The sequence below is a fragment of the Felis catus genome, chromosome C1 (genome assembly GCF_018350175.1).
Source record: "Felis catus isolate Fca126 chromosome C1, F.catus_Fca126_mat1.0, whole genome shotgun sequence".
In the NCBI taxonomy this organism is placed as follows: Eukaryota; Metazoa; Chordata; class Mammalia; order Carnivora; family Felidae; genus Felis; species Felis catus.
In genome coordinates this window covers 100,590,547-100,617,533 of record NC_058375.1, presented here as the reverse complement: position 1 = coordinate 100,617,533, position 26,987 = coordinate 100,590,547, and the positions used below count along the sequence as shown (strand labels likewise).

Below are 26,987 nucleotides of genomic sequence, written 5' to 3'. Positions count from 1 at the left end.
TCGGACGCTTAACCGACTGCGCCACCCAGGCGCCCCTGTTGGTGCTTTAAACACCACTTAGTTTCTCTCAGTTCCCCAGGCAAACTGTAAACTCCTGGAGGGCAGAGGATGTCTCGAGGAATTGATATGGTCTCTGAGCACTGCTGCTGGGCTTGGGGCTTTATGTCAAGGGCCTCGTTTCAATAATTCTCAGCAATGCAAAGTCAGCATCGCCATCGCCTGTGTCTCTCTATGAGGACAGCCGGACTTGTGGCGGTTTATGGGAGCACTGGGCAGCATGAGGCATGCGCTGGGTCCAGACCTCTGGGTGCAAAGCCCCTGGTCTTCTGTCCCCCAGCCCTTCTGCCTCTCTGGGGTTCCTCACCTCACTTCCCTGGCACCCTGCTGGGTACAGAACTGGCTTCGGGCAAGAGGCTGGAAGCAAAACCCACGGGCTGTGGGGCTGAGGACGGTGACAGTGAGCCCCTGGTTTGACATTCCCCCAAATAGGGGCTGTGTCTGGTTCAGTGGCGGCCAAAATCCAAAAGGCAAAGAAAGAATCATTTTCCTTTCAGTAGTATCTGAAGTAGGATGGAAAATAAGGCTGCCGAAAAGCCGCTTCTGCTCCTGGTGCCAGAGAGAGAGAGGGGGGCTCTGCTCCCCTCCCGTCCCTGTGCTGATCACGTGACAGCCAAGGAAACTGATCCTTCACCAGCGGAGGGACAGGAGGCACGAGGACAATCAGATACACGGGGCCGACCTAATGGGAGGGAAGGACCACAGAGGGCCATTTTACAAGGGAGCCTGGAAGGGCAGAGGGGAGAGCGAGGCAGAGAAACAAGGGGCTAGCCTGGCCCTTCCTAGCCGCCCAATGCTGCTTCGTCCAGCCTCTGGCTAACCTGAGCCAATGTCAAGATTCTTTTTTTCTTTTTTTTTTTTTTTTTTTTTGAAAACGTCTTTGCCCAGCTGTAGTGTTTACTTAAGGATAAGATGACCCAACTTCCACTATATTTAGCGCATGAAAATCTACAGGTGTTTGACTCCAGGAACGCTTCAGGTTTTGCTATTAGTTTTCAGAGTCCCTTCCCTGCTCGGTTTTCATTGTCCCAGAGCTCTGGGTGAGCTGGTTTCCTGACGTCTGCGCAATCCTCCCGTACTCCCCGACCCTCGTGCCTCCAGTTTGCAAGTAGTTTAATACCCCTCTACTGGGTAACTCCTTGTTTAAGAGGAAAAGAGATGTTTCCATTTCAATTCTAACTTGAAAATCTTCTGCCAAGCCACAATCCAATATAGGCACCCTATTTTAGCTTAGTCAGTTGGCTTAATTTTCCTTTTCCACTAATCCGTCTTTTTTGGCCCCCATTTAATATGCTGCTTGCCAACCACGGACCCTGCAGGGGAGTCATGCCCCTCAAAAGCTCCTGTTGGAAAGCACACTTGCCCCTGTCTCTTCCATGTGCTGTCCTGAAAAATACAGGTTGAAAGCAGAATAGCATGTCGTAGAAGGACTAAAAGCTTGCGCCCCGAAGTCAGACACCCCGTGGCCCGGCCCTGGCTCTGCCAGCCGTGTGACGTGTTGCTTTCCCCTGTAAACGTAACTGTCGCATCTCGGGGCACAGGACTCAGCGCTCTGTGATATTCCCTAAACGTGTTAGCGAGCCTGCAGCACGTCACTCGCCAACCTGAGTCACAAAGCGAGGCCTGCGGGCGACTCAACGCGACTTCGGCCCTTGAGAGGGGACCGGTGTCATGGTGCACACCTGCACGGCGACGCGTGGCTTACGGAGTGCCAGCAGGGTTTATGGCGGTGGGAAGAGTGGGGCCTTGGAGTCAGGTGTTCGTGCACAGGCTGTGCCCATCTCAGGGTAAGTAACCCCGGGCAACTCCGCGGTGTTTGGAGCTTCCACCCTCTTGTCTAAAGCGGAGATGCTGCTACCCACCCCCCAGGGTCCCCAGGTCCACAAGCTGACATTTTTGTAACGTGTACTTGCTAAACCCTAACTAAAGCCAAATGTGAGCGACTGTCACTCAGTTTTCCATGGCTTTACTTGCCAACACACCCCCCGGAGCAAAGGCTCCCACGCTACCCAGGTTGAGTGGACTTGGAGGCTTCAGGAGAATCAGAACCAAGTCGCTGCTGAGCTGTCACCATCTATCCCTCACACGCACCCCAGCCTCGGACTCCTCCTTCCCAGCGGGAGCGTCTGAAAGAAGGCGGGTGACTCACTTCTCCTGCCTTCCCCTAGGACCACTTCTGTTTTATCTTTATTATAATTTTTAGATGTTTATGTATTTCAAGAGAGCACAAGCAGGGGGAGGGACAGAGAGAGAGAGGGAGAGAGAGAATCCCAAGCAGGCTCCATGCTGTCAGCGCAGAGCCTGACGTGGGGCTCGAACTCACGAACTGTGAGATCATGACTGGAATCAAGAGTCGGACGCTTAACTGACTGAGCCGCGCCCACTAGGACCACTTTTAAGAAACTTCCTACAGTAAAAAGCAGCCCGAGGGTTGACTTGCGTTGATGAAAAAGCCCTGGGGTCAGTAGACCTGTGGTGCAGTCACGGCCACAACAGGTGGCAGATAGCTCTGAGCTAGGTGAGGGATTACCTGCCTAGGCATGAAACCAAGCCTCCTGTTGTGCCCGCCTTCCCTGTCTTTTGGCAGCAATCACAGAAATGTGCTCGAGAGGGATGCCAGTCAAGCAGCCAAGAGAAGTGTGGCCCATCTGCTAGGCCAGCACATTCTTCTGGATAGCATTTACCCCCGGACCAGGGACACAGCCCCTGTGGTGCAGAAGCAAGCATGGGGCCTGGAGGCAAGAAGCCAGCGCTGGGCCCGGCTCTGCTGTATCGTCAGGGCAGGAGCGTGCCCACCTCTCCCTCCACCCTCAGTTTTGGGGCAGGGCTGGGTGGTGGACCAGGCCCTCACCATGGGGCCATCTAGCTTCTGACCGGGCCCCAGACCAGGCTCCACCCCTCCCTTGCCTCTCAATTCTCCCTGCCTTCAGGTGCACAGCGAACCGAAGGCCTCGGGAAAGAAGGAAGTCGCAGGCCCGGGTAAGGGAGGAGAGGGCGTGTCGCACCAAAGCTTTGGCCTTTGCTTCTCCCAAAGGTTGTTTGGTTCTCGAAGTGCTTCCTAGCATCTTCCAACAGATAGTAATCCCAAATTACAGCCAGGTGTGTTATTAGCCCACCCAACTCACTACTAGCAGTGGAGAAAAAACTCCCCACTCGTTGAAAAAATCCTTCCAGAATCCTGGGTGTTCGAGGTAGCAAGGGAAGCAGTACTCCAGCACCGAGCTATTAACATTTGGAGGCCACACGAGAGAAGTTCTACTAAAGCCCCAGAAGGGAAGATCTGTGGGGGCGCGAGGGGGGGGGGGGTGGGCAGGTAGGAAGGACACGGCAGAGGGGAAGGTTGCGGCCGTAAGTATTGACCTTGCTCAGGAGGTCCAGAGCCTGCGATCAATAGTGTTGCAGCGTCCAGGACATGACGGCTTATTCCGGGGAACTGACCACCACCGCTTCCCACACAAGGTGCTCTGTGTGTAAATATTGGTCTGGACAATGCCTTGGACTGCCGTGTTTTCTGGCACTAGAAGGAGGCATTACAACACATCCAGGTTAATATCCAGGACTCAGCCGTGTCGCTGCTAGTGGCCCAAGTCCAAGTCCTCCAGGGATGAAGACACCGGGTTCAACATTTGAGGCACCAGACCTCTGGCCAGCTGTGTGGGCGGCTGTCGGGGGGTGGGGTGGGGGGTGTGTGGGGGGGGAATGAAACACACAGGTGTTGACCACATCTGCGGAGGCGGGGTGGAGCCTCGCGGATGTGCTAACAGAAACAGCAGGTGGGGGAAGCCGGAGGTGTGACCGCCCAGGGGGGCCCTGGAGAGGCCCACTGCATGGCAGGGCTGCATGGGCAGAGCTGTGTGCCCGGAGTCTGAAAGAAGGCCCCCTAGTAGAGGAGGTGAGGGGCTGGGAAGGCAGGCTGGGGCCGTACACGACTCCTCATGTTTTTAAGCCTGACATTGGCCCTTGCAGGGTAGGGTCTTAAGCGGGCTTGAACGTAGGGGAGGGGCACAGGCACACCTGTTTTAGAAAGAGCCCTTGGGTGAGTGAAGAAACACAGAAGGGAGACAAGCGACAAGACATATGAAATGGCCCAGGCAAAGGCTCAAGGCACTTCTGCCACAAAGGCAGAAGTCGAGGGACATTTCAGAAGGAACACACGGCGTGGAGGAGGAGGGAAAGGATCCCGGAGTTGGCTCTTCGGCAAAGCTAAGATGGAAAAGTACTGCTCTCCATGCTTGTGATGGTGTGGGGAGAAGAGACCAAGTCCCTCCAACCTTCCTGAGCAGTTCTAGATCCAGCGTGTAGCCTGTGCGAGCAGGTGGAGAGGCCACACTGATGGTGTGGGCTGGTAGTGGGGTTTCAGGGGAGAAAGACCACCGAGCATGTACTCCAGACAAGTGACGGGGAAGGACCTCACACCGCTCGGACCCCAGAGAATGCTGATCCTCAGACCGAGAGGTTTGATGAGGAGGGGTGCATGAAGAGAGTTGAAGACAAGGTTGGGGATGGATGTTACACAAAGATGGATGTTTTCCGAGGACAGTTACAGAGAAGACCATGGGAGTTACACTCAGCACAGAAGAGAGGTCATGGCAGGGGCAGGGCTGGGGGTGCACGGGTTGTGAACTGGCTCAGAAGATTCAGGAAGCTGGTTAGCAGGCAAGGTCTACAGTACATCCTCCAAACACCTACCACTTGAACACCACTGTTCACTTCTGTACTTTAAAAAAAAAAAAAAAAAACAAACAAAACCTGAAGAAACCATGGTGGCCATTGTATATAGTATAGCTGAAGTCATCTTGGTTCCCTTATTTGGTTTGGGGTCAAGGTCAAGCTCAAGAGAACCTAGCCTTTAACACTGAATCAAACAAGATGCCAGTAAAGGCAGATTCCAGGACCGAATCGCCGAACGTAGGCATTAGCGGAGAAGCTAGGGTAACGGAGCTCAGATTACTCAGGCACCTTGGAGGAGAGCCCCAGGATTAAGGGACTGACTTATGGCCCCAAGGTGAGCACATACCTCTTCCGGAGAGAAAGCCTCATCTTTCAGAGAAGTATCTAAGGCTGAGAATGTTCATAACTGCCCCACCCCCTGCCATCACACAACACGTTTCCTGAAATCTTTAGTAGGTTCACTCACCGTGGAGGAGACACAAAGAAATGAGCACGACAAGGTTTTGGGGTTTTTTAAATATATCTTTATTTCTCAAACTCAAAGCTTTAATTCATTAACTTCTAATACAGTTTGCATTGACAAGTGATTTCACCTTCATCACATAAGGAGGTCAGTGACCGTCACACCGAAGAGGAAACCTCACGCATCTTAGGCATCACTGAAGAATGAACATTTCGAAGGCTTTGCAAATGCAGAATAACAAAAAGCTTCCAATTCAGTCTAATGAGTATCTTACTTTTCATCTATATCAATTTGGAAATTACTAGCTAAAAACTCTTAATTTTCCTGAAGCAGCTATTTTTTTTATCCATCAAAAAAAAAAAAAAAAAAAAAGACCAGATGTCTTCAGTTTTAAAACGCCCACCTATCCATCTTATTTAATGACTTCCTCTTTAATGGATGGTCTTCTCACCTCCCTATACAAACACACATGACAGTTTTGTACCAACTCGCACCAGCCCAGGCAAACCTCCAAGCATTTTCTTTAGCTTACGCTTAAACTATTTTTGAAAAAGTGATAGGTAAACAAGATTTAGGACTCACAAAAACAAAACAAAAACAAAAAAACCCCACACACAAAAAAAAAAAAACACACAAAACATTTTCTTTCCTGGTCCTCACCTTGGGGAGTCTCCACAAATAACCCGGCAAAGTTGCCAGGTTTAAAATACATCCTCCCTACGTACCTCCCTTGGTCCTCTGAATGGAATTGGCTGAACTGGAATAGGTTCCAAAACCAGCTGTGACATTCTGGTCTCTGCCAGATTAAGGATCCGAATCTACCCCTGGCAAATGGAAGTTCTTGACCTCGGAGAAGCCAACCGAAGGGTTCTCCCTGGTATACAGCCCCAGTCGGACACCCAGGAAATAATGGCCCCGGTGAGCGACAGGCTCTCTCCCCACACAGGGATAGCTATCAACACATCTGAGCCCAGAATCTAGCTGCGTCGTAAAACAAGGCACCAGTACCAGGAAGTTAACTAGAAAGGAGGTGTTCCTACAGTTAGGAAGCTGCTCTTCAGCGGCACCATTTCTCAAAGTCACCAAAGCACTGCGAGTTAAAACCCTCACCTACCATGCAGGTAAGCAGCTAGTGCTCGCACGGACGTGGAAGGACATCAGGGCATCAGCGATGGGACTGTTAATGTGTCACCCCAAAAAGCGGGTTCACACACAGCTCACAGTGACTCAAGTCCCCGAGGGGAAAAAAAAAAAATCAAACTGGGTGGGGTGGGGGCGCTTGACCGCCAAACCACATCTGTGAGCACACAGCAGGGACCCAGCGTCTTTCCTACCCGACTCCCCCCCCCTCCACCCCCCTGCCCCACACGCTGCCAGGTGCTCCCGAGTGTGGGCCAGGATACAGCCCACATGCGGTTAGCAGGGACCCCGATTTGAAGGTGTCAGTGACGGGGAGTTTAGTTTCAGAGTTGAAGTCGAGTGAGGAATCGCGTCTTCTTGCCAAAGTAAAATCTGAGGGTGAGACTGAAGCGCCAGGCCAGGAATTCAGACTGGGCCTTTCTGCCAACACGAGGGGAAACGGTACTGTTTTAATCTCGCTGCTGCTCAAGCGGATTCCAAGCAGCAGGCCAGGAAAACAAGCTGCGTACTTGCAGAAAGCATCAGAGAGCTCGGTGGAGTCCTGAAGCAAAAAGGGCTTGCTTAGATTTATATTAGAATTTGTACTTGAACTTTAGTGCCCTTAGCCACTGCCAAGTTTCATGTTACTCAACACACAAAAGAGAGGAACCACTGGCCTCAGTACCAGCTCAGGGTACCTGGTGCTTGTGTGAGCAGTGTGAAAGGCAGGTTTCGGCTGGACTTTCCAAACACCTGAGATTCAAGGTTACCTGGTCTATTCTGAGGCTGGCAAAGCTTGTAGAACAGGTAGAGACACCACCGGACCAGGGCGGGGTTTTAAAAGTGCAGCTTTGGTCAGTGCGGCTTTTTACCCCGATGGTTCTAGAACGTGTGTCTCCTTTCAAACTTCAAGACAGCTGGGCTGACCAAAAACTTCAGGTAAGCAGACTGTACCAAAGATAGTCATCGTGCAATGGTAGTAAAGAACTGGGGCAGGGGGTGGGGGGCGCAAACCTGGAAATTTCTAGCAATGTCTGTGCTTCCCTCCCTCCTCAGAGGAGGACTAGTACCGGATAGCAAAAAAATAGAAGCAGAAAGAACTCCAAGGGCAAACTGGAAATTTAATTACTTGATGTGGTTCTCTGATCCTATCTTCATCTGGAGCCTCGTCACCCTGATCGTCAAGCCTTCTAGTAGAGCAGCACTGACTTCTGTCAGCAAGTGCTTACGTTCATGGCTCCATCACATCTCAAAGCTCTGGTTAAACATGTCTGTCACTTTTGTGCAAAGATGTTGCCATCCAACCACAATGGCAGCCTTTCAATGTCACGGAGGAACATGTAGTTTTCAAAGTTGGGATTCAGTCCTCATTGCCCCCCTTTTAACCCTGAAGCATGCTGGGCCCCCCTCAGTGTAGAACCGGCCTGGACGCAAAGCCAGTGAATTCAAACGTGACTGCGATTCACAGGGCAACAGGAGCTGGTTGCAGAAGCTGGTTGCCCACAGAAGTGGCTTCTATTCACCTAGCGTAGGACAACATGGATACCAGCTAAGCCTCGGGGTTCAGTCATGACCAATCTGCTTTAAGAGGACCAAGATCTCAGATTCCAAAAAAAACAAAAAAACAAAAACAAACAAACAAAAAAACACCCTGAAAATACCATCTTCAGAAAAAGGTAAATCACTCGGTTTCTGCTAAGCCGTAAGGTAACTTCACTGCCTAAAGCAAGGAAAAAAGGAAAGCAATCACTCAGGGCTGGGGAATTCTACGGCCACGGAAGAAAGGAAAAATCAGGAGTGTGGATTTGATGAAGTCACTCTATAAACCAAGCTGGCTGGTGCTACTGAGTTCCTTTGCCCTTAGTGCCCTAGAGTGATGCTTTCTAAGAGATCCCACAGAAGCTTCAAAACTCACAATCTACTGGGAGGGCAGCAGCCCAGAACGCCCCCATTCACTGAGCTTGCTTTAGACTGGAGATTAACACTGTTTTCCTTCTAAAGTGCAGACGAGAAACAAGTACGGTCAAATCTACCAGAATAAGGAAGACGTTCTTCATGTACTCCATTCTTCCCAGAACACACCAGAATTAATCACGCCGCGCACACAAGGCCCGAGTGAGCGCGAAGCCTCTACCTCGCGCACGCCACAGGGGCGGCAGGTTCAATTCCAAAGCAGTTTTCAGCCAAAGAACTCTGCCCACCACAGCAGGTCGTCCCACAGATCATTCAGCCCTGTTGAAATTCCTGAATTCATTTGCTGTCCAAAAAAGTCCGGGGAGGGAAATCGCTATTTTTTGAGGAAAGAACAAAAACAAACAAAAAGTAATCAGCCAAGGTACTCGAGAAAAACAGCTGGTCATACTCGGAATGTGACCAAAATGGGTTTCCAATTAAAACATGGGAAGACCCTCGCGTCAGTTACTGCAAGGACTCTGGACAATCCTTCGTCTTAGGAAGAGCAAAACTAAAGTGATAAACTGCTGGGGGCGGGCGGGGGGCGGGGGGGGGGGAGGTGTCATTCAATAAGAATTCCTTAAAGAAAAAAAAAGAACATTCATGTTTCCTATTTACAATCAGCCCCTCCCCACCCCCACCACAATTCTGCTTTTAACATTATGTTCCACATTTTATTTTGTTTTCAAGTTACATTTCAAGCAAAGGTCTTTTTTTTTCCCCCCCTCAGCAATATCTCACAAATCCTCGTGAGAGCACAACATCTAAACCATAAACCACTTTCAACCAGATCTCAATTCTCCAGCTACCGGCTTTGGTTTATTGATGAGAAGAAATCCTCAGCTCTGCTAACAGGGAATAAACATACGCAATTCAGTCTCCCGAACAGAAAAATGCAGTCACGAGACCACTCTCATGTCCACCATTTTCTGCCTGGCTAAAATTGGTACAAGAAAATAGACTATCACCACAACTTTCACCTAACAGCTGAGAACCCCAAGTGAGGGCCAACAGAGCCAACCGTAGGCCCGGGTGAGAAACACCGCCCAGGAACTTTCCCAGATTCCATTGGCGCACAGAGCTCCAAATGTCCCCGCGCGGATGTTGGGGACGTGACATGTTAGTGTCTCTCTCGGAAAGACGTGGATGGGTCCTACTTCCTATAGCGTTTTCCAAAGTGGCACTGGAATGATGGGGTCCCTTCAGGGTTGGCTCATGATATACTGTAGACCCATTCCAATGGGTGCACAAAGGACAAAATAAGCAGAATCAGAGCTGAGTTCCCCTTTAAAAGCCAAACACCTACATCTAGAAGGAGGCTCCCCTAGCTGAGAGCCCTTGCCCTATTGGGGTCCCCGCTGTGGAAACCCTCAGGTCTCAGGGTTAGTTACAGGGTAGCCAGGTAGGGTACGGCTGGCTGTAGGTAACTGGGGGGTGGGCAACGTAGTAGTTGTTGAAGTTGCCGTCGCTGACGTACGGAGCTGGCTGGTAGTAGCAGGTGACGTTGGTGGCGTTGGGGATGATGTTTTGTTCCGCCAGCACGCGCAAGGCCAGGAGGGAGATGAGGTTCAGGGTCTGCCTCCGCTCGTGCCCCATGAGGCACACGGTGCTCTCGTTCACCACCCTGCGAAGGATCATGAGGTAGTCGTACTTGCTCCTCTCTTCCTCGGCAAAGTGGTTTTGAAGGTAGGTCTCCAGCTTCCTTTGCTGTTCGAGGATGTCCGGGAAGTCGATGAAAAACCTGGAGCACATGTAACGCTCTAGAGTTTTGATCTCCTCCTGGTCTGTGGGCCTGAAGTCCCGCACCAGGAGGTTGCTGTACTTGAGCAGCCCCCCGCCCCGGATCTCTTCGGGGTTCTTGGTGGCGATCAGTCTGTTCTGCAGGTGGTCGAAGGCTTCCTCAAAGTCCCCGTACACGCTCTCCCCGATCACCGTGGGGTGGAGGTGCTCAGAGATGGGGCTAGTGGAGCAGTCGTAGAAAAAGAGCAACGAATCCAAGATGATCTGAAAAGAGTCCACGCTAAACTCGAACTGGCGCCGGATGGAGTCGACGAATTTCAGCTCCACGTTCCTCCCGTTCTTGTTGGAGAGGGAAATCAGGCTCCAGCGGTCCGTGTCCGTGCAGACCTTCACCAGTTTCTGGACGTACGCCTCCTTCAGGGTGACCGGGCTGATCTTGAGCTTGTTCACACCCTCCGGCAGGAAGTTCAGGAGGGAGCACAGCACCACATCTCTGACCAGCTGAAACTCCGCCTCTGTGGGAAGAGCCACATGAAAGATGAGGTCCAGGTCTTTGCAACCCAGGCCGTTGTCTTTGACCAAGACGTGGCCAGCCGCAGAGCCGTTCAGCCGGACGTCCTGCACTTTGATGCCCGCCTCCTCCAGCCGGCTGCGCACGGTCTGGACGATGTCCTTCAGAGTTATCTCCAAGGTCGGAAAGTTGCCTCGTCCGTGGATGGGTACGACCTCGGTCAGGACCTCATGCAGACGGCTGACCTGATCCCAGCTGAGCACGCTGGAGGACAGGCAGTCCCTGGTATTGCTGTTCTCCTCTGCCATCTCGGGGGGTGTTCTTGCAGGGAAACTGCAAAGTGAGGGGGTGAGAAGCAGAGTTAGGAGTCACTCTTACGCGGCCCAGCACCTCGAGGGACTCAGAGAAGGGGCTGGTTCATCTCTGAACGCCGTCCCGCGTGACAGCGACAATCAGCACCCACTGCTGGGTGTTGCTGATATTCTGGAGAAGTATGTGGGAGTGGTGCCTGTGCGGAGGGAGGACAGAACACACCTAACCCTACCCTCTCCCAAATCTGAGGACCTCAGAACTCTGTCTGATGTGGGGCTGGCTGGTGTGTCTGCGAGAGGGTGGTGTGTGCGAAAGCAAGTGGACAAACTCGTTAAACAAAGTGACCTAAACACAGCATGACTCAGTAGAGGGCCTACAAGATTTGCTACTCTTCCTTTTTTTTTTTTTTTTTTTTTTTAATAGAATTACCTCTCCTGCTTTTGCATGACTGACTACATCTTGAACTGGCTGCTAAATAAGCTATAACCCCCAAACCTCGAACACAAGACCCCTCAGAGAAAGACCTCCTGCACTCCGTGAGGAGGTGAAGATTCCCCTCTGGGCTGCCTGCACACCAAGGAAAGGAAGTCGGATCAGTCCTGCCGGAACCACGGACACAGACACCTCATGAGCAAGAATCCCATGTCCTTTTCACTTCTGGGAGTGGCCTGCCCTAGAGTTAAGCACCTCGGTTATCCAGGGTAGGACACCAAGGAGCTGCCTGAATGACAAAATTCTTGGCGACAAAGGCTGGGGTCAGCGTGGTGAAGGAACAGCTCTGCCACCTAAGAGGCCCTCTGCGCGAGGTGGGAAAACTTCCTCGGGGCAGTGTGATCTGACTGGATGTTGAAATCGAGTACCTCAGAGCTACCCAAGGAGAACGAAGTTAGCTCTCAGTCCTAGGAGAAAAACATCCTGCGTCACGCATCACTTGTTAGAACCGCAGTTACCAAAGTAATCTCCGACTAAGTGATACGTTTCAGAAAATGAAACACAACAGATCTCTGGAAATCCTGATATGTAAAAACAAATACTGCCGTATTAGAAAGTCAAGGTGCTTGGGGATCCACATGGGTCAAATGTTAGCTAGACAGACGTAAGAGCAGAAACAAAATGTCAAGGTGCTATCCTTGGACTTCAGTGCGGAGTCTTCAGCGCAGAGCCTTCCTGCCCCCTTCACCTTCCTGACTTGCGAGGCACACATAAAACCCATCCCAACAACTGCTGCGGTTTTATGGTTTGGAAACCGCTGTCTTTGCATGCACACCCACCAGGCACGATCCTGAGGTTCCAACGTGGATTTTTAGCCTCGCGCTGGTGCCAGGAATCCTCGCCTTAATCGCTCAGGTCAGTGGGATGGTTGTCACTCACCATTGGGGGGGCACCACTGGACACACCAAGACCGGCTTTCCAGGAGCTGGCCACGAAGGTGGGTGCAAACACAACATAGCAATATAGGGCCATATGCGCTAGAAACAAAATGGAACGTACAGGTAGAAGAAAGGAGTGTCCCTTGATTGGGGAGGACAAGAAGGCCACAGAAGGGTTCCCTGATGGGGAGGGGGCCTAAGTTGACAGAAAGGTAACATGGGCTCCGGGCTGGGGATTTAGGGGCGGAAGGTGGCATGCAGCCAAGACCTAGCAAGTTGTCCAGTCTGGCCATCATGCACCACTCAAGCCACAGCACAGGCTCCCTTCACTACGTAGGTTAAGGGGCCGAATCTGCTTGGCTCATAACAGGAGGGGCGGTCATGTGATCCAAGCAGGCTCTAGGAAGCCCAACCTAGGGATGAGCACTCTTGTGCTTGCCACAGGAGAATACTTGCCAGTGGGCAGGCAAAAGTTTCCCTTCAAACCTGTCTGGACAGCGTTAAAAAGCCCTCGACTACCTAGATCATTCTACCAAAGCACTCCTAGGTTAAGGATAACAAAAATTTGTGATGAAATACTGAATGTTTATTGTGGCTAGCACTTGGCTTCAAGTCAGATTTGGGGCGTCTTTTTAATGTGCTCTCTGTACGTTTGGTTCTTTGTGGCCCCTCAGTGATCAGCATCGGTGACCAGTACGCTGTGCCTAACAACATACGGTGCTGCCCAGTTCAGTCCAAATGGCCATGGAAAGGTCTGGCGCTAGCTTTGTTTTGAGACACCGCTAAGCCACCTGTGATTCGGTGACACAGATTTCCGTTGGCTGTGCTGACCTACCTATGAAAACACACTTTGCTCTACCTTGTGCATTACCTGTTATTGTGCTTCTGAGTCTCGTGTTTACAAGGTAGGAGAAGTCACAGTGACAGAGGAGTCACAGTTGAATCAGTACTTGGAAGACAAGGAACAATTTATTGTGATACCTCTAGGAAGAACCTCAATGTTGCAGAGGAAAATAACTATAGGAATGACTTTTGACTCATACTTTTTTTTTTTTTTTCTTTAAAGGAGTTGTGGGGGAAAAATTTTTTCTAAATTAAAGGCAGGACTATTGCCACCTTTAGAACAGTGGTCCTACAGGAGGAACATCTAAATCCAGCGAGAATCTGATGGAAGCCATCATTCCTCCTCCAGGAAGGGACTGGGGAGGGAAGGGGATGACATATACAGGAGACTTTTCATGTATTTTTAAATCTCTAAACTTGGTTCAAAGTTAGAATCTGTTTTAGATTGAAAATTTGTAAGGTTCATATGGGAGGAGGGGCATGAATGGCCAGAAAAGTTATGAGAAACAAGAATGATGTACATATTAGCCCCATAAGAGATATTATGAAGCCACAGTAATTGAAACAACGTGGTATTGGTACAAAAAGACAAACTGATGGAACAGAATTTTTAAAATCTAGAAATAAAATCCAACACATAAAGGGATTTGGCATATGATACAGGAGAGAGAAAACGTAGAGAGAAATAGTAGAGAGCAAAAGTCTAGACATGTGATAGTTATCTAGATTAAAAAAAGAAAATAAAGTGGCTCCTCGTCTTGTGCCAAACTCAGATCTGGATGGATGAATTAGACTTAAGCACAAGAGGACGAAACTTTACGGGTTCTAGGGAAACATGGAATTTACACACACGTACATAGAGTAGGCAGTCCTTTCTAAGTCACGTAAAATCTCAAAGTCACAGAAGTCTGATACACACAAAAAAACACCTACATGGTAAAAGCACCACAAAGACGTCACACGAGCAGGCTAGGAAAATATTTGCATGATGAGGCAAAGTGCTCGTTTCATCAATGAAGGATGAGCTCCTACAAATCAGGAAGACTGGCACCCCAATGGAAGAAGGGGCGAAGGGCACGAACTCAGATGCCTGACACAGTCACCCTCACGTTAAGGGATTGGCATGCTAAAACTTCAGTGTATCATCCTTCCCCATCAGGTTAGCAGAGACCAAGCAGCAGATACCTTTGGGCACCCTGCCCATGAGTTCTCTCTGAAGAACAGTGTGGATGTCCTGTTTTAAGTGGACGTATTCTCCATACCAATTCTACTTCTAGGTCCTTTTGATCTTATCCTGTGGGTATACTTGCGAGGGTGAACAAGGATGCTGGAGAATTATTTATGAAGGTACAGAGTCCTCAGCAGAAGGTTAAATGACTTAGTGCATGTATACGATAGCATACACTTAGATGGCAGTTGTCCAAAGAACGGCTCAATCTGTATGAATGTGAAATTCTAGTTGAGACTTATTCAGAGAAAACCAACGCTGTGTGTGTAAAAGCACAAGCCCATGCGCGTACAATCATACAGACCTCTGGAAGGAAACACAAGTAGTTCAACCTGCCTCTGGACTGGGAGATGGGACGAAGAAAACTTACTTTATCCTTTTTGAATTTAGAACCTTCCCATGTATTAGTTGAGAACTGTTAAAATCTCATGAGCCATTTCCTAAAATCTTTCCCCCATGAGCCTGCTCACTCCCCTGCTGCCTGATTCCTTCCATCCCTTTCCTATCACTTCCCGCGTCTCTATGTCCACGTGCCCCAATCAAATACACATAGAAACTTCCCCTCTGAGCCTTAAATGTTGATCTCTAGGTGCGAGCTGGGGAGGAGGGACTGGTTTTCTCCTAGAATGGCTTTTAGTCAAGTTTCTCTTTCCCTACTGTTCAAAAGAAGATGTCCATTGTTTGTCAAAAATCCTCCAGACTTCCAAAATAATGGATAAGCCACCTCACCTAGTGCCATTCCAGGTTTGTAATCCAAAGTGTTCTTCATAGTTTTGTAAGAATTGCGATTTCACATTTCAGACATAGTATAGCGACCCTGATGATGCTGTTACGTTGACTGCTGGCTACCACGGGAAGACCCCTACTACATGCAATCAACACTTCTCCAGGCCTCTAAGAGGTCGTGGTTGGCATCTTCTATGCCAGCTTCTTGTGACACACGTGTGAACAGCGGAGTTAACTTTCAGAAAAAAGTAGCCCCTATAGAAGCATGTTGTGGAACTGGCGAGTGACAAATCCATGGTATAGCTCTTAATTCTTCCAGTGTTCATGACTCAGAAACAGAGGAGCTCAAGCGAGCAAAGGCTCAAATTTGGGCTGGATTCATATTTGGTACTTAGCTCATTAGAAGAGCCCCAAATCATAAGTTATTGGTGATTATTACAAAGGAACTCTTTGTTTTCTCTCAACCATCCAAGCAATTTCAAATATCGAAAGTATATTTTTTAGTTACTCCAACGAACACTGGTATTACTAGAATAAATCCTCCAACTTTCAGGCCCTGAGGGCTTAGATAACGCACCAGAGCTTAGTGCGACAGTTTGAGTTTTAATTAACCACTTGAAATCAACCCTGATATTGTGAAACACACATTCCCAATTCATGAAAGGCCCAGGTTCAAGGCCAATTCTGTTCCGCAGAATTTAGCAGAATAATGACTAGGAAAAAAAAAATCAGTGTGAAGGCTGGTAAATTCAAACTAAAGTGTACGATTCTCCTCTTACTGCCTGAGAAGCAGATTTATTGTATTTTTGCACAGTAGAAACTGGGCAAGGTGGGAACCAGGATTTCTCACTGATTTGGAAATTCAGGCATCTTTTTACAGGTGAGGATGGCCACTTGCCTCCTCAGTTCAAAGTACTTAATCTTCTGGAAAGTGGGACTCGTGATGACCACCTACCTCAGGTGCCCTGAATTCCCTTCTCTTCTCTCATCTGGCTGCAGTGGGCAGGAGGAACATAACACTAGAAGAAAGCACGTTTGCAGAAATGACAGCAAAAGGTGAGAGGAAATGACCGACTAAGCCCAAAGAAGATTATACCAAGTTCCCTAAGGACAAGTTCATGTCTAATTTACCCATGTTTCCCATGGCCTGGGACAGAGGCCCTCAAAGGGAGGTTGATCTGAAAACTTATGATTAGGCCTTAACTGAAAAGAAAACAGGAGAGAGAGAGAGAGAGAGAGAGAGAGAGAGAGAGGAGAGAGAGGAGAGAGAGAGAGAGAGAGAGAGAGAGAGAGAGAGAGAGAGAGAAAGCTAGCTATTTCTAGTCCTGCTTTATAGCTTATCTGGATCCCAGAAACAAGAGCGATGGAGACTGAAAGCATGGGGAGGACTCAAGAGCACACGCAGGACAGATGGGCAGACAGGTTGGAGAAGAGCATGTGTAACACTTCTGGGTCTTATGGTCAAGGGCTTACAAATCATCACTGAGTCCTATTTATGCCTGGTGTTAGGCACAGACACCGTCCGGAGAGTTCTCGGTACATGTGGAGATGTACATCTACAAAGTTAAGGACAGTGTGTAGTTAAGTCTTGGTCTACGATACTTAACACGAAAGCTCTAGAAGGTATGGTCCCAAAGGTTTCATGGAAATGCTGAGGTGTGAACGGAGGCTCTCGGCTATGGCAGACCTCCCATCCACTTCAGAGAGAGCTGAGCAACGCCCTCTTCCTCTGACCCTGCTGGGGTGTAAGGATACGAAGGGACCTCAAACACATTTCAACATTCCTTTGATGACAACATTTCCTTTCACTGTTACTGGATGTTACCTCCAAAGCCTGGACCTTCCTAGTAATGCTTTCCAGCTCCAGGTCAGAGACCCAACCATGGGCAATGGACCAAGCCTGGTGACAGACTACCGGCGGTGTGTGTGCAGAACAAAGACACCTGCTGTCCCCAGCTCCTGGCTGAGAGGGGACCCGCGCACCCGCGGCAGGCCTCTTCCCCCTCCAATGTCCAACAGAGGACACGAAGGAAAAAGAAACTGCATCACTGCATATAAAAACCTGGAGCTTAAGCGGAAGTGAAAAAGGGTGCAAGACACAACATCATATTCTGTCTTACCAATTCTTTCAGCAACCTGAGTGAATGAGAACCACAACTCTGGTCCTCTTTTCCCTTATAAAACAAAGGTGCAGATGTGCACGCAAAACCAAGGGTGCTCAGTATAACCACTTCACACCCACTCCCAGTTAACCCTCACAAGCACTCCGAGGAAGCCACCAATGTCCCTTGCGTGCAAATTAAGGAACAAGGATTAGAAAAGATTCAGTGAATGGACTCCAGATCCTCAACTCCAGAGCTAAGGTTCGAACTCCTGGAACCGGCAACGGCTCCCACCAAGCTCGCCCGGCTGCTGGCAGGGTGGGAGGCGGGGACAGGGCAGCAGGCTCATGCTACAAGCCCACAGATGCACTGGGATGACCAGTTCTTGCTCCCCTACAGCGATCGCTTCTAAAAGAGACACCGTATTGATCCTATCCAAAAAAGGACCGTGACACCTTATGTCCACCACATACGCTGAAAAGAGCAAAGCTTGCATCAATCACCCTTTATTGCCTGCTTTAGAGCAGACTGCAGTTGAGCAAAGGACAGGAGTCAGTGTTCATCTTCAAGGACGCCAAGGTGGTTTAGAAGTGCCCTTCAGAGAGGCACCAGAGAAGGTGATTCATTGGCCACAGTGTGGGGAATCGGATTTCTCAACGAGGACACGCATCAGCTGTTTCATAATAGAAACATCTTACCAGTCCTACACACTCAGAAACCACTTACCACTTCCTCAGAAGCTCCTAGCCGGGACTAGCAGGTGCACAGCCCTCCAGGGCCTCTTCATGTAGAGAGGGCCACAGCCTGGAGACACCAAATGTGACCAGATGGCGAGCCAGGTGCCCTAACATGAACCACCAAACCCTATCTGATCCAGCTTTATCTGGATCAAATCATCTGACACGTACACCGAGGCTACAAGGGAGATACTATTATCCCTACTTTGCAGGTGAGGGGACTGGGGAACAAAGAGGTTACACAAAGTGTGAACTGTCCACGGATGCCCTGCCGGGAAGTGGCACAAAAGCCACTGAGAGGTTTCCTAGGAGGTGGATGGTTTGGGCGCACGTCTTGGGACTGGGGTAGGGCCCCGAAGATAAGCTAGTTGCTCAGGGAGTTGTAGAAAGTAGACGGCAGCAAGAAGAAGGCAAGAGGGGAAAGGTACAAAGGTCTTTTTATAGGATGGTGGGAAGGAAGCTGGCTAGATGTGCTGAGGCCCCTGAGTGAGGCAGGCCAGATGGCAGGTACCGGAAGCAGAGGCAGAAACACTCAGAGCGTGAGTTACCTAACAGCTGTCAGTACAGAGACCCTCTCCCTCAAGATCACCCTGGATTCGGGGAGGCATGCAGCCTGGCTGGAGCCACCAGAATTGAAGGTAATTATGGATAGAAACGGTAATCATGGCGCTCAGGTTTGTTTCAAAGGAGCAATCGCTGTTAGGTGAAGGCCTCGTTCCGCACGTTGAGGGGGCTCCCCGATGCCAGCCAGGCCACGAGGCTGTGGCTCGCAGAGGGCTCAGGGACAGCTGCAGGATGCGCTCTGCTGGCTAGAAGGTCAGCAGTGTCGATCTACTGATAAAGCCACAGAACAGGACACTCTGAAGACAAGAGGGCCATTTTCTCAGATCCCAGGAACTGACAACCCAACTGGAGCTGCAGAGAGAAGGTAGGTAAGTTTGCAAGAAGTGACGGGAACCCCTCGGGCTACCTGGGGAAGGAGAGCTGGAACAGAACTGAACACAAAACAGCCTGGAACAGACTAACGAACACACACGTGCTGAAACTGAGCCTGCACACCTGTTACTTTTCCCAACCGCACAGAGTTTGGCCCTTGAGGTTCCTATGCCCTCGAGAGAAAAGCTGAGCACTCTGCATGACCGTGGACTTGATAAACACAGCAGATCAGCGGGCAGAAAGGGAAAAAACCAGGGCCAAAGTAGATTCTTTTTTCTGAAGAGAAATCCTCCCTTAATCCTTGAATGTCTCGTGAAGGCCAGGAGTTACCAAGGCCCAGGGGGCAGCCCGAGGAAGCCCCTGTCTGCCAGCCGCCAGCCCCTCACCACCAGGGAGGGGGCCATGTTCTGACCCCTCTGCCCCAAACACAATGTTACAGACAACCGAGAGGCACATCGGTGCTTAATGTAAACGTACACGAAGTAAGACTTCACATTAGTAGGCTGCCCAAAGCAGGAGAACCATATAATGCCTTGTTTATTAAAAGGACAATAAAATATATTGTGTTAGCTTTTTCTAAGAAGTTATTTTTTCAGTTGCCCACTCAAAACAACCACAAACAAACAACCGCCCTGTGCCACAGAACTGTGCCCAGAGAAGACGTTTCTAAGTCAGTGACACAGCCCATCGTGCAGATGGTCTGTTCTCACTCTTAGCTTGGTCACATTCAGCCGGGCGTCTCAATCTATTTTCTCAGGGTTATCAGCACCCTCTCAGCCATTCAACACCGTCGTGTACTACAGCCAAAAAATTTGGCGTGATTCCCATGGCAACAAGGGTGCTGCCTGAGCTGAAGGAAATGGGGTGTCCTGGACGGGAGCAGAAGCGGGCCACAGACCCCAGTGACCCCAGCCTTGCTCCGAGCTTTGAGTTTGGGGGTTGGGGGAGGCCCTCACAAGTTCCTCCCATCTCTGCCAGCATACGGTCCTAGTGAGTATCAGAGATCGGGCTCTGTCCACAGACACCCGCCCTCAGAAGACTCCACGCGGAAGGCACTAGCCCGTCTTTCAAAATAGGATGCGTAAGCAAGTGTGGCTGGAGAGATAACGCTGGGAGAACTCATGCTGTGGCTGCAAAACAGAGCAAGATGGAATCAAAACATGGGCCCAGACGGTTGGGACACCACAGTTGGGAGTGCTTGAAGGAATACCCCGAAGGCATCACAGATGTAAACATTCACAAGGACAGAACACAGACATCTTTACGTGGAAGCTGAGCATAGAAGTCATGATTTTTCCGAGGTGTCAGCAATATTACGCCCTACGCACATCACTCGAACTGGAAATAATCCCTGTTCAGCTTGGCGCCCCACTTCCTCCTACCAATTGCCTCTTTCTAAATCAGAGAGGCTACTGGTCTGACTCATTTAAAGAGATCTCCAGAGCTGGCCCCACCATTTTAGAGACTGACTATACTGAGAAAATAGAAGGACTCCTAGGAGGCTGTTTACCACGAGAATGAGCAAGTTTACATACAGTCCACAGGGTCCAAGGGCTGCTGGCCTCTGGGGTCTATCAAGGGTTGCACCCCACCTGACTCTCCAGCTTAGAACTTTGAACAGTTGTCAGGTTTCCAGAAGGAGGGCCTCAGTTTGCTGTCCCGTCACTAGCAGCATCCCTGAGCCTTATCAGGAAAGGGACAAGCTCGAGTGTAGCACTTATCATACTTTAGACACATACACACACCCCATTCACATATGTCTGAGTGTGAGCTGGCTTCCATGCCTGTGAGGATACTAATTATGCACAATCCATCCAGGTTTCGGTCTTGCACAGACCCGTCCCTGTAGCAGACACCTGACCTCCAGGTCTGAGCACAGCAGCAGCCTGAGTGTAACATCACCAGGCTCAAGGGTCCTTCTGACCTTAAAAATGTGTGAAGAATGGAAATTTAGGTGGATGGGCAGCGTGGGGGGGGGGGGGAGGGATGCATTAAAGTGAAGGAGAAGACCATGGGGTGGTACCTATTCCTGTACCAACTGCACCTGAGGCAGCCAAGCCACCTTGAATTTGGTATCCCTACATGTGTGGAGCTTTGCACGCCATGAACACGGCCCACTAGGATGGTTAAGCTAGCATTTACCGAGTCATGTGTTGGTGTCATTTGGCAACTCATAGACACCCCTTGCTTGAAAGTTACTTCCTCTTGCATTTTCAAATTTTGGTCATTGATAAATCTTAATTGTTGATAAACGGGTGGAGTCCTGGCCCCCTGCCAGTGTCAGATGTCCTCTGCAGTTCTTTGAAATTCTATTTCCTTGTAATTATTCTCTAAGAAACCACCAAAAAATGGAAGAATGAGCACTGGGCTAGAAATCAAATATCCTGTGTTTTAGTCTCAGGACTGACTCCCAGGGTAAATGGGTAGCAGCAAGTTGGCCACGATGACTGCATTTCCCTTCGTTCTTCCCAGTATCTGAGGGCTTACAATGTTCCAATCGCCGTTCCAGGAGTTTACGATCAGTTCATTGGTAAGCAAGAGACAAAGACCCCTGCCCTTGTGGTGCTCACAGCCTAGCTCACACTCTTCTTCCATAACTTGCTGTTGCTACCTCTTGGCTCCCACTCATGCAGAATCTGAATTTGAGAGGGAGACACTGGACAGCTGGTGTGGACCCATGCTGCTCAATACCGTATCCACAAGCCTCATGTGGCCCTTGAGCACTTGAAATGCGACAAGTCCACTTTGAGACATGCTGGGAATCTAAAATACACCCTGGATTTCAAGGACTCAGTATGAGGAAAAAAAAAGAGTAAAATCTCATTTATATTCTTTATGTTGATTACATATGGAGATGTCACCATCTGTCATGACATCTCCATGGCATTACAAGATCACAAATAATATTGTGGCTTGGACCCATCTTAAGGACATGGGGGGGCCTCTTTAACCCATGATGGGTAAAATTATTAAAACTCTTTTCACCTATTTTAGCTTTTTGAGGACTTCTAAAAACTTAACTGTGGCTCTCCTATTTCTACTGGACGGCACTGGTCTACCACCCTCATACAACGAAGAAACGGAGGCCTGAAGCAGGAAAGGCGCAGCCAGGACCCAAGCTTGAGCACTGTCACAAGTCAATGCAGCCTCAGAGGCCGGGGGGAGGGAAGACTAAAGAGCACGAGAGGCCTGGGCACCGGAGACCGCAGCAGCGCTCGCTCCCAGCCTGGGGACAAGTGGCCACCAGTGCCTGGACACGTGGCAGGTGCTCACTTAGTGTCCACTTCGTGTCTCCCCCTGCATCTGCACTCTTCCCACCGCAGCCGCCTTACAGTTACTCCACGTGAAGGCCACAACTGGCCGAGACCACGCACGGTCAGCCGGCTGCGATGCCCACCTCCCCAGCCACCACGAGCACCGGTCAGGGATGTGTTTGGGGGTGGGGTGTAGACAGCCAGGCAAGGTGGAGGATTACCCTTTCTCCCACTCTCGCAAGGGCTAAGCCAGGGGAGAGAGACGTATGGCAACGTGAGGGGGTGGGAGCGGTTCGAGATTCATGGAGAGTTTTCTTCTCAAAATGGGTCCTCCGAGAGTGAATAGGGAGACAGTTATGGACTTTGTGTGTTCATCCGGTGAAGCACAGAAGAGGCGAGTAATGAGATATGAGGACCCTCAGGCGGGGTAACATCAGAGCCTCTCAGAAGGGTCTAAAGCTGGCTAAAAATGTAGTTTGGTGAGACTGAGTTGTTCAAGCAGCTGAGTATGAATTCTGTGAGGCAAGGGAGGGCAGTTAGGAAGACTCATCCAAGGGAAGTGGAGAATAGACAGAAGGTCAGAAGGGTACAGGTCCTGAAAAGGAACTCAGCATCCAGAGGGATGGGCAGTTCCTGGGAGTCCTTCAGGTGGTGTTTGAGGGGCATGGGATGTGCGACTGGCCAGAGAGGCTCACTACTGCTCTCACGGAGTCGCTGTCTACAGGGCCCCGAACCAGGTCAGGGACGGCAGTGGGAAACAAAAAGTTAAAAAGATAAAAGGTCAGCAGAACTAGCAGCCTAGTGAACTGGAGAGAGAAAGGCTGAGCGAGCCATGTGAGGCTGGGGTTGGGGTGGATGGGTAGGAGGGAAGTGTCGGGAGAGAGCAGGTCCGGAGCTCAGCTTAAGGGATTTCAGCTGCTGGCCAATTGGTAGTCCCTGCCCTTCAGCTCCAAGCCCGGCCAACTGAGGCCACCATTCAGAAAAAGGCCCAGACGCCACCGGGCACTTTAGGCTGGAAGCATCCAACCCAAAAAGCTTCCGGCACCTTAACCCACCAAAAGGATATCTACCTAAAGTGCACTCCCCTCTCTGAGAGCAATGGCAGCTGAATGCTAGCAGAGCACTGTATCCAATTAACAGGAGCACTGTCTGTGCACCAGGCCCGGCTCTAGGTGCTGGGGATTCAGCAGTGAGCACAGACCCCCGCCTTCCTGGGGCTCACAAGCCAGCGGCAAAGACAATCGAGCAAAAACCAAGTGCCCAGACCTTCTGAAGCCAACCCAGCCCTCCTGCATTCTCCAGAGCACCTCCCCAGGCCTTTTCACCTATCGCTGCCTTGGCCCCTGCAGCACCTGGCATACACTGCGGCCTGGGGAGCGTTTAACTACTTACTGGCTCAATCACTGTTATCCAAGAAATAAACACTTGATGCAGTTCGGGGACCGAGACTCCGCAAGGCTCCACGACTAAAACATAGGCTACACGGAGTTACTAAAATCAGCAAGTGTATCTTCATATTAGCTTTTTCCTGTTATTCCAAAAAGTTCTGCAAACAGTTCTAGGAGAGGCTACAGGGGCCAGCTGTACAAAATCCACTGATTCTAAACCATTCCTGAGGCTTTTTCTTACATAGCTGGGTTATACAAAGATGCTTCCTCTAAACCATTTAGATTCCAAATAAGAGCTTCCTTATCATACATGCAGTAAAAGGATAAAAAGGCTTGAGACCAGAAGTCTTAGAAGCATCACAGGAGATCAGCACTACCGCTGTATCTGTTTTCTTCAAACACATGAACATTTCTTTAGACACAGAGGTGGCTGCTTCATCATAATATAGCTTATGCCAACTTGGTAGGCTACAGTCAAAACACCAAGATGGCAGAACACATTTTTCTATACTGTCTTGTGTATTTCAGTGACATCACAAAAAAGCAACGAACCTTATCTAACCAAAGTAATGTTTTATCCCAAGTAACACCTTGGACTCCATATTACTTCCCTTGAACCCCTAAACACACACACACACACACACACACACACACACACACACACACACACCTGCTGTGAGACCAAGAAACCCAACACAACAAGTTTAACTTAACTCATCAAACTAGTCTTGGGCTTCCACAACATCTCCTGGTAACACAATAAAGGTTTACCACATCCATTCGGAGCCCTTGGCTGGTCATTCTTTGGTGACTGGCCCCCTGCGCCAGCATCTCCAAGACGAAGGCAAGGTACCACTTACTTGAGCAGTTTTAAAAAATCATGTTGTTTTCTAACTTTGTATCAAATGTGTCTGATTGCAGGCACTGGAAGAACAAGGGCACCCCAGTCCACGCTAAGTTATCTTCATTGCCAGGCGGTTCTCTGGGCTTTCAGAAGTACGAGGACTTCTCTGTTCTTTGATGGGTAGTGCGAGATGTGCACAATTTGCCCTGGCCTTGAACCCTGAGGGATGGAGGCCAAGTGGGGCCTATTGGGAAAAGCAGGGGTGAGGGGTGCTGTAACTCAGGAGGGGATTTCGTGAGCTACTTGTACTCACAGTACAGCTGAGGAAACCAAGGAGGGAGAACCACGGGTGCTCAACTAAATCACACTCATTCTGACAAACGGGCAAGATCCAAGCCGTTCCCCTCAGAGGTACCCCAACTTAATCTCTGGATACAAGGTAGGTATTGTGGAAGAAACTCAACATAGAGTGCTGCTGTCGGCTCTGTGTATACCCTGTTCTGAAACTAGGGACCTTTGTTTTGGGTAACGATTGAGAGGCCTCCTGGCGGAGAAAAAAACTTTGTTTTTTTGTTTGTTTGTTTTTAATGTTCATGCTATGTTATGGGGCTCTCCCTACAGCTACCTGAACGACTGTATACAATCTACCAAAACCTTCTTTCTAAAAACTCCTTATTGAGATGAGAATAAACAAACTCTAAAGATATGCGTATACCTTAAGACACAAGGTTTCAGTTATCTCAAGTAAAAGCTTGACTCCAGAGATATTAAGGTTTCCATCTTCACAAACAAGAATGTCAAAGGACAGAACCCCTGCTGGTACAGCTCAGACCGCCTCCCTGAAAGCGAAGAGAAAAGTCAGCATTCTCCAGTCCACACCGCACCCCCTTCAATGGCAGGGTCTCACGTGTGGGTCTCACTCCCTCAAAAATACCTTTGGGGATTTAAGACCCAGCACAATTCTTGGTAAGCGCTCCTACCTCACCCCACCCCCACCCGCAGCGCCCCAGGCTGCCTGGCTTGCTTCCTTGCCGCTTCTTTGCCAAGTTACTCCCGTGGAAAGGTTAGTGTAGCCAACAATGGCCACTCTCATCACCCCACCCCCTTGGAGGGCAGCTGGGCCAAGCCAGGAGTCTACTTTAGAAGGATTTAATAATCTTCTTTTTTTTCCTGAGGAGGTTCAGGTTCCTAACCCACCTACCAAATAGCCCGAATATCAACCGTCACAATACAAATGATTACAACAGTCTGCATAAACGCTGACTGCAGTAGTGCACTTCAAAGCACTCCATTGCTTGCATGCTATAACTCCATAAAAAAAAAATTTAAAAAAAGTTTAAAAAGGCAGCAGGTCGCCACCTAAGACAAGGGCTTTGCCAGCGGTGCAGAAACCTTCCTCCAGACAAAAAAAAGGGGGGGGGGGAGGGGACACAGCTGATCCCTCCTCCGGGGTCCAGCCTTATCGGTTGGTTCTCGAGGATGGGTGAGCCGGCGAGTCCTCCAGGGAAACTTCCCAGGCTCTTCTCCGGGAAGTTCTCCCTCCCTGCGAGGTAGCGCAGTTTTGTTTTCTCTCCCACCTGCGTTCTGTGTTTAGGCGTACAGCCTCCCAACCCACAGCGGTCGAGTTCACAACCCTCCTCTGACTCTCCTCCCACCTCTGCGATCTGGGGCAGCCTCCCGCGGCGGCCGCACCGCTGGCCAGCCGAGTCAACTCACTGTCAGGCTTTCAGTCTACACGGGTAAGCAAGTTTCATTCCTAAAAGGGGAGGGACTAGGCAGGGCACAGACCCCGTATTCCCGAGAAGTTTCCAGGAGAAGCGCAGCGCAGAAGTCACTCGCTTGGACCACTTTGCGGCTCACGGTGTCCGCAGCCTAGTGTGAGTCCACGGAAAGTTAGGGATCTCTGCCCTGGTCTCAAACCCCGGGGCTTGGCGCCGAGCCGGGGCAGCGCCCCTCCCCTCGCCGGCCGGAGACGAGCCCCTGACCGCTGCGTCTCCAACTGCGCCTCCCAAAACCGCCGCGTTCGAATTCGCGCTCGGCCGGCCGGCGGCGGCGGCGTGCGTGCCCGCGGGAGCGCAGGCGGGGCGGGGGCGGCGGGGGCGCCGTCGGGCCGGGACGGAGCTGCAGGGCCCCATCGCCCACTCTTCGGCCGCCCCGCCCGCGGGACGCGCGGAGCAGGAACTCGCCGAAGTTTGCCAAGCCCCGGCCGAAGTCTCTGGAAAGTTGTAGCTCCCTCTCGGGGCGTCTCGACTGGTCCTCACGGGGCGGGGGGGCGGGGGAGGTGTGTTGTCGCAGGAGCCGGAGGGGCCCGGCACCTGTCTGCAGCTCCCCTCCGGCTCCCGCGCCCCCACCAGGCTCTGGGAAGACTTGAGAGCTCCGCTCGGCGGGGACAGACCCCCCCGAAGGCGGAGCGCGCGGTTCTCTGGGGCCGCCCCTTCCTCGCACCTTCAGGGGAGGGGGCCGGGGACTCACCTGGGCGGCGGAAGAAGAGACGACAGAGGTAGGTCCTTGGCGAGGGCAGCCCCCAGCAGGAGCGGCGCGGTCACTACAGCCCCCAAGCAGCGGCACCGAGTGAGCGGTCTTGCCGCCGCCCCCTCCGTTCTTATACGGCCTGGCCACGCCCCCGCGGGCTACCCCCGCCCCTGAGCCTGCCCTCCCGGGGGAGCGAGGGGCGGGGAGGGGCGGAGCCGAGCCCACGGGGTCCTTCCGCCTGGGCGCTGACGGCGAGGGCAG

The 26,987-nt window shown here is 50.7% G+C and overlaps 1 protein-coding gene across 8 annotated transcripts; it reads right to left on the bottom strand.

Moving 5' to 3' along the window:
* Window positions 1-5,229: 5,229 nt before the first annotated feature.
* TENT5C (terminal nucleotidyltransferase 5C) lies at window positions 5,230-26,987 on the bottom strand. 8 transcript variants are annotated; one of them, XM_023259042.2, is made up of 4 exons: window positions 26,727-26,934; window positions 24,970-25,093; window positions 15,949-16,012; window positions 5,230-10,847 (listed from the first exon to the last, which is right to left on the bottom strand). In XM_023259042.2, the coding sequence occupies exon 4, from the start codon at window positions 10,820-10,822 to the stop codon at window positions 9,647-9,649; it is 1,176 nt and encodes a 391-aa protein (XP_023114810.1). In that variant the 5' UTR covers window positions 10,823-10,847; window positions 15,949-16,012; window positions 24,970-25,093; window positions 26,727-26,934; the 3' UTR covers window positions 5,230-9,646. The 8 variants fall into 8 exon arrangements, 6 of the variants coding, with proteins under 6 accessions (XP_023114810.1, XP_044889282.1, XP_011283390.1 ...); XM_045033347.1 differs by lacking the exon at window positions 26,727-26,934 and adding an exon at window positions 26,043-26,505; XM_011285088.4 differs by lacking the exon at window positions 15,949-16,012 and having other exon boundaries at window positions 26,727-26,933.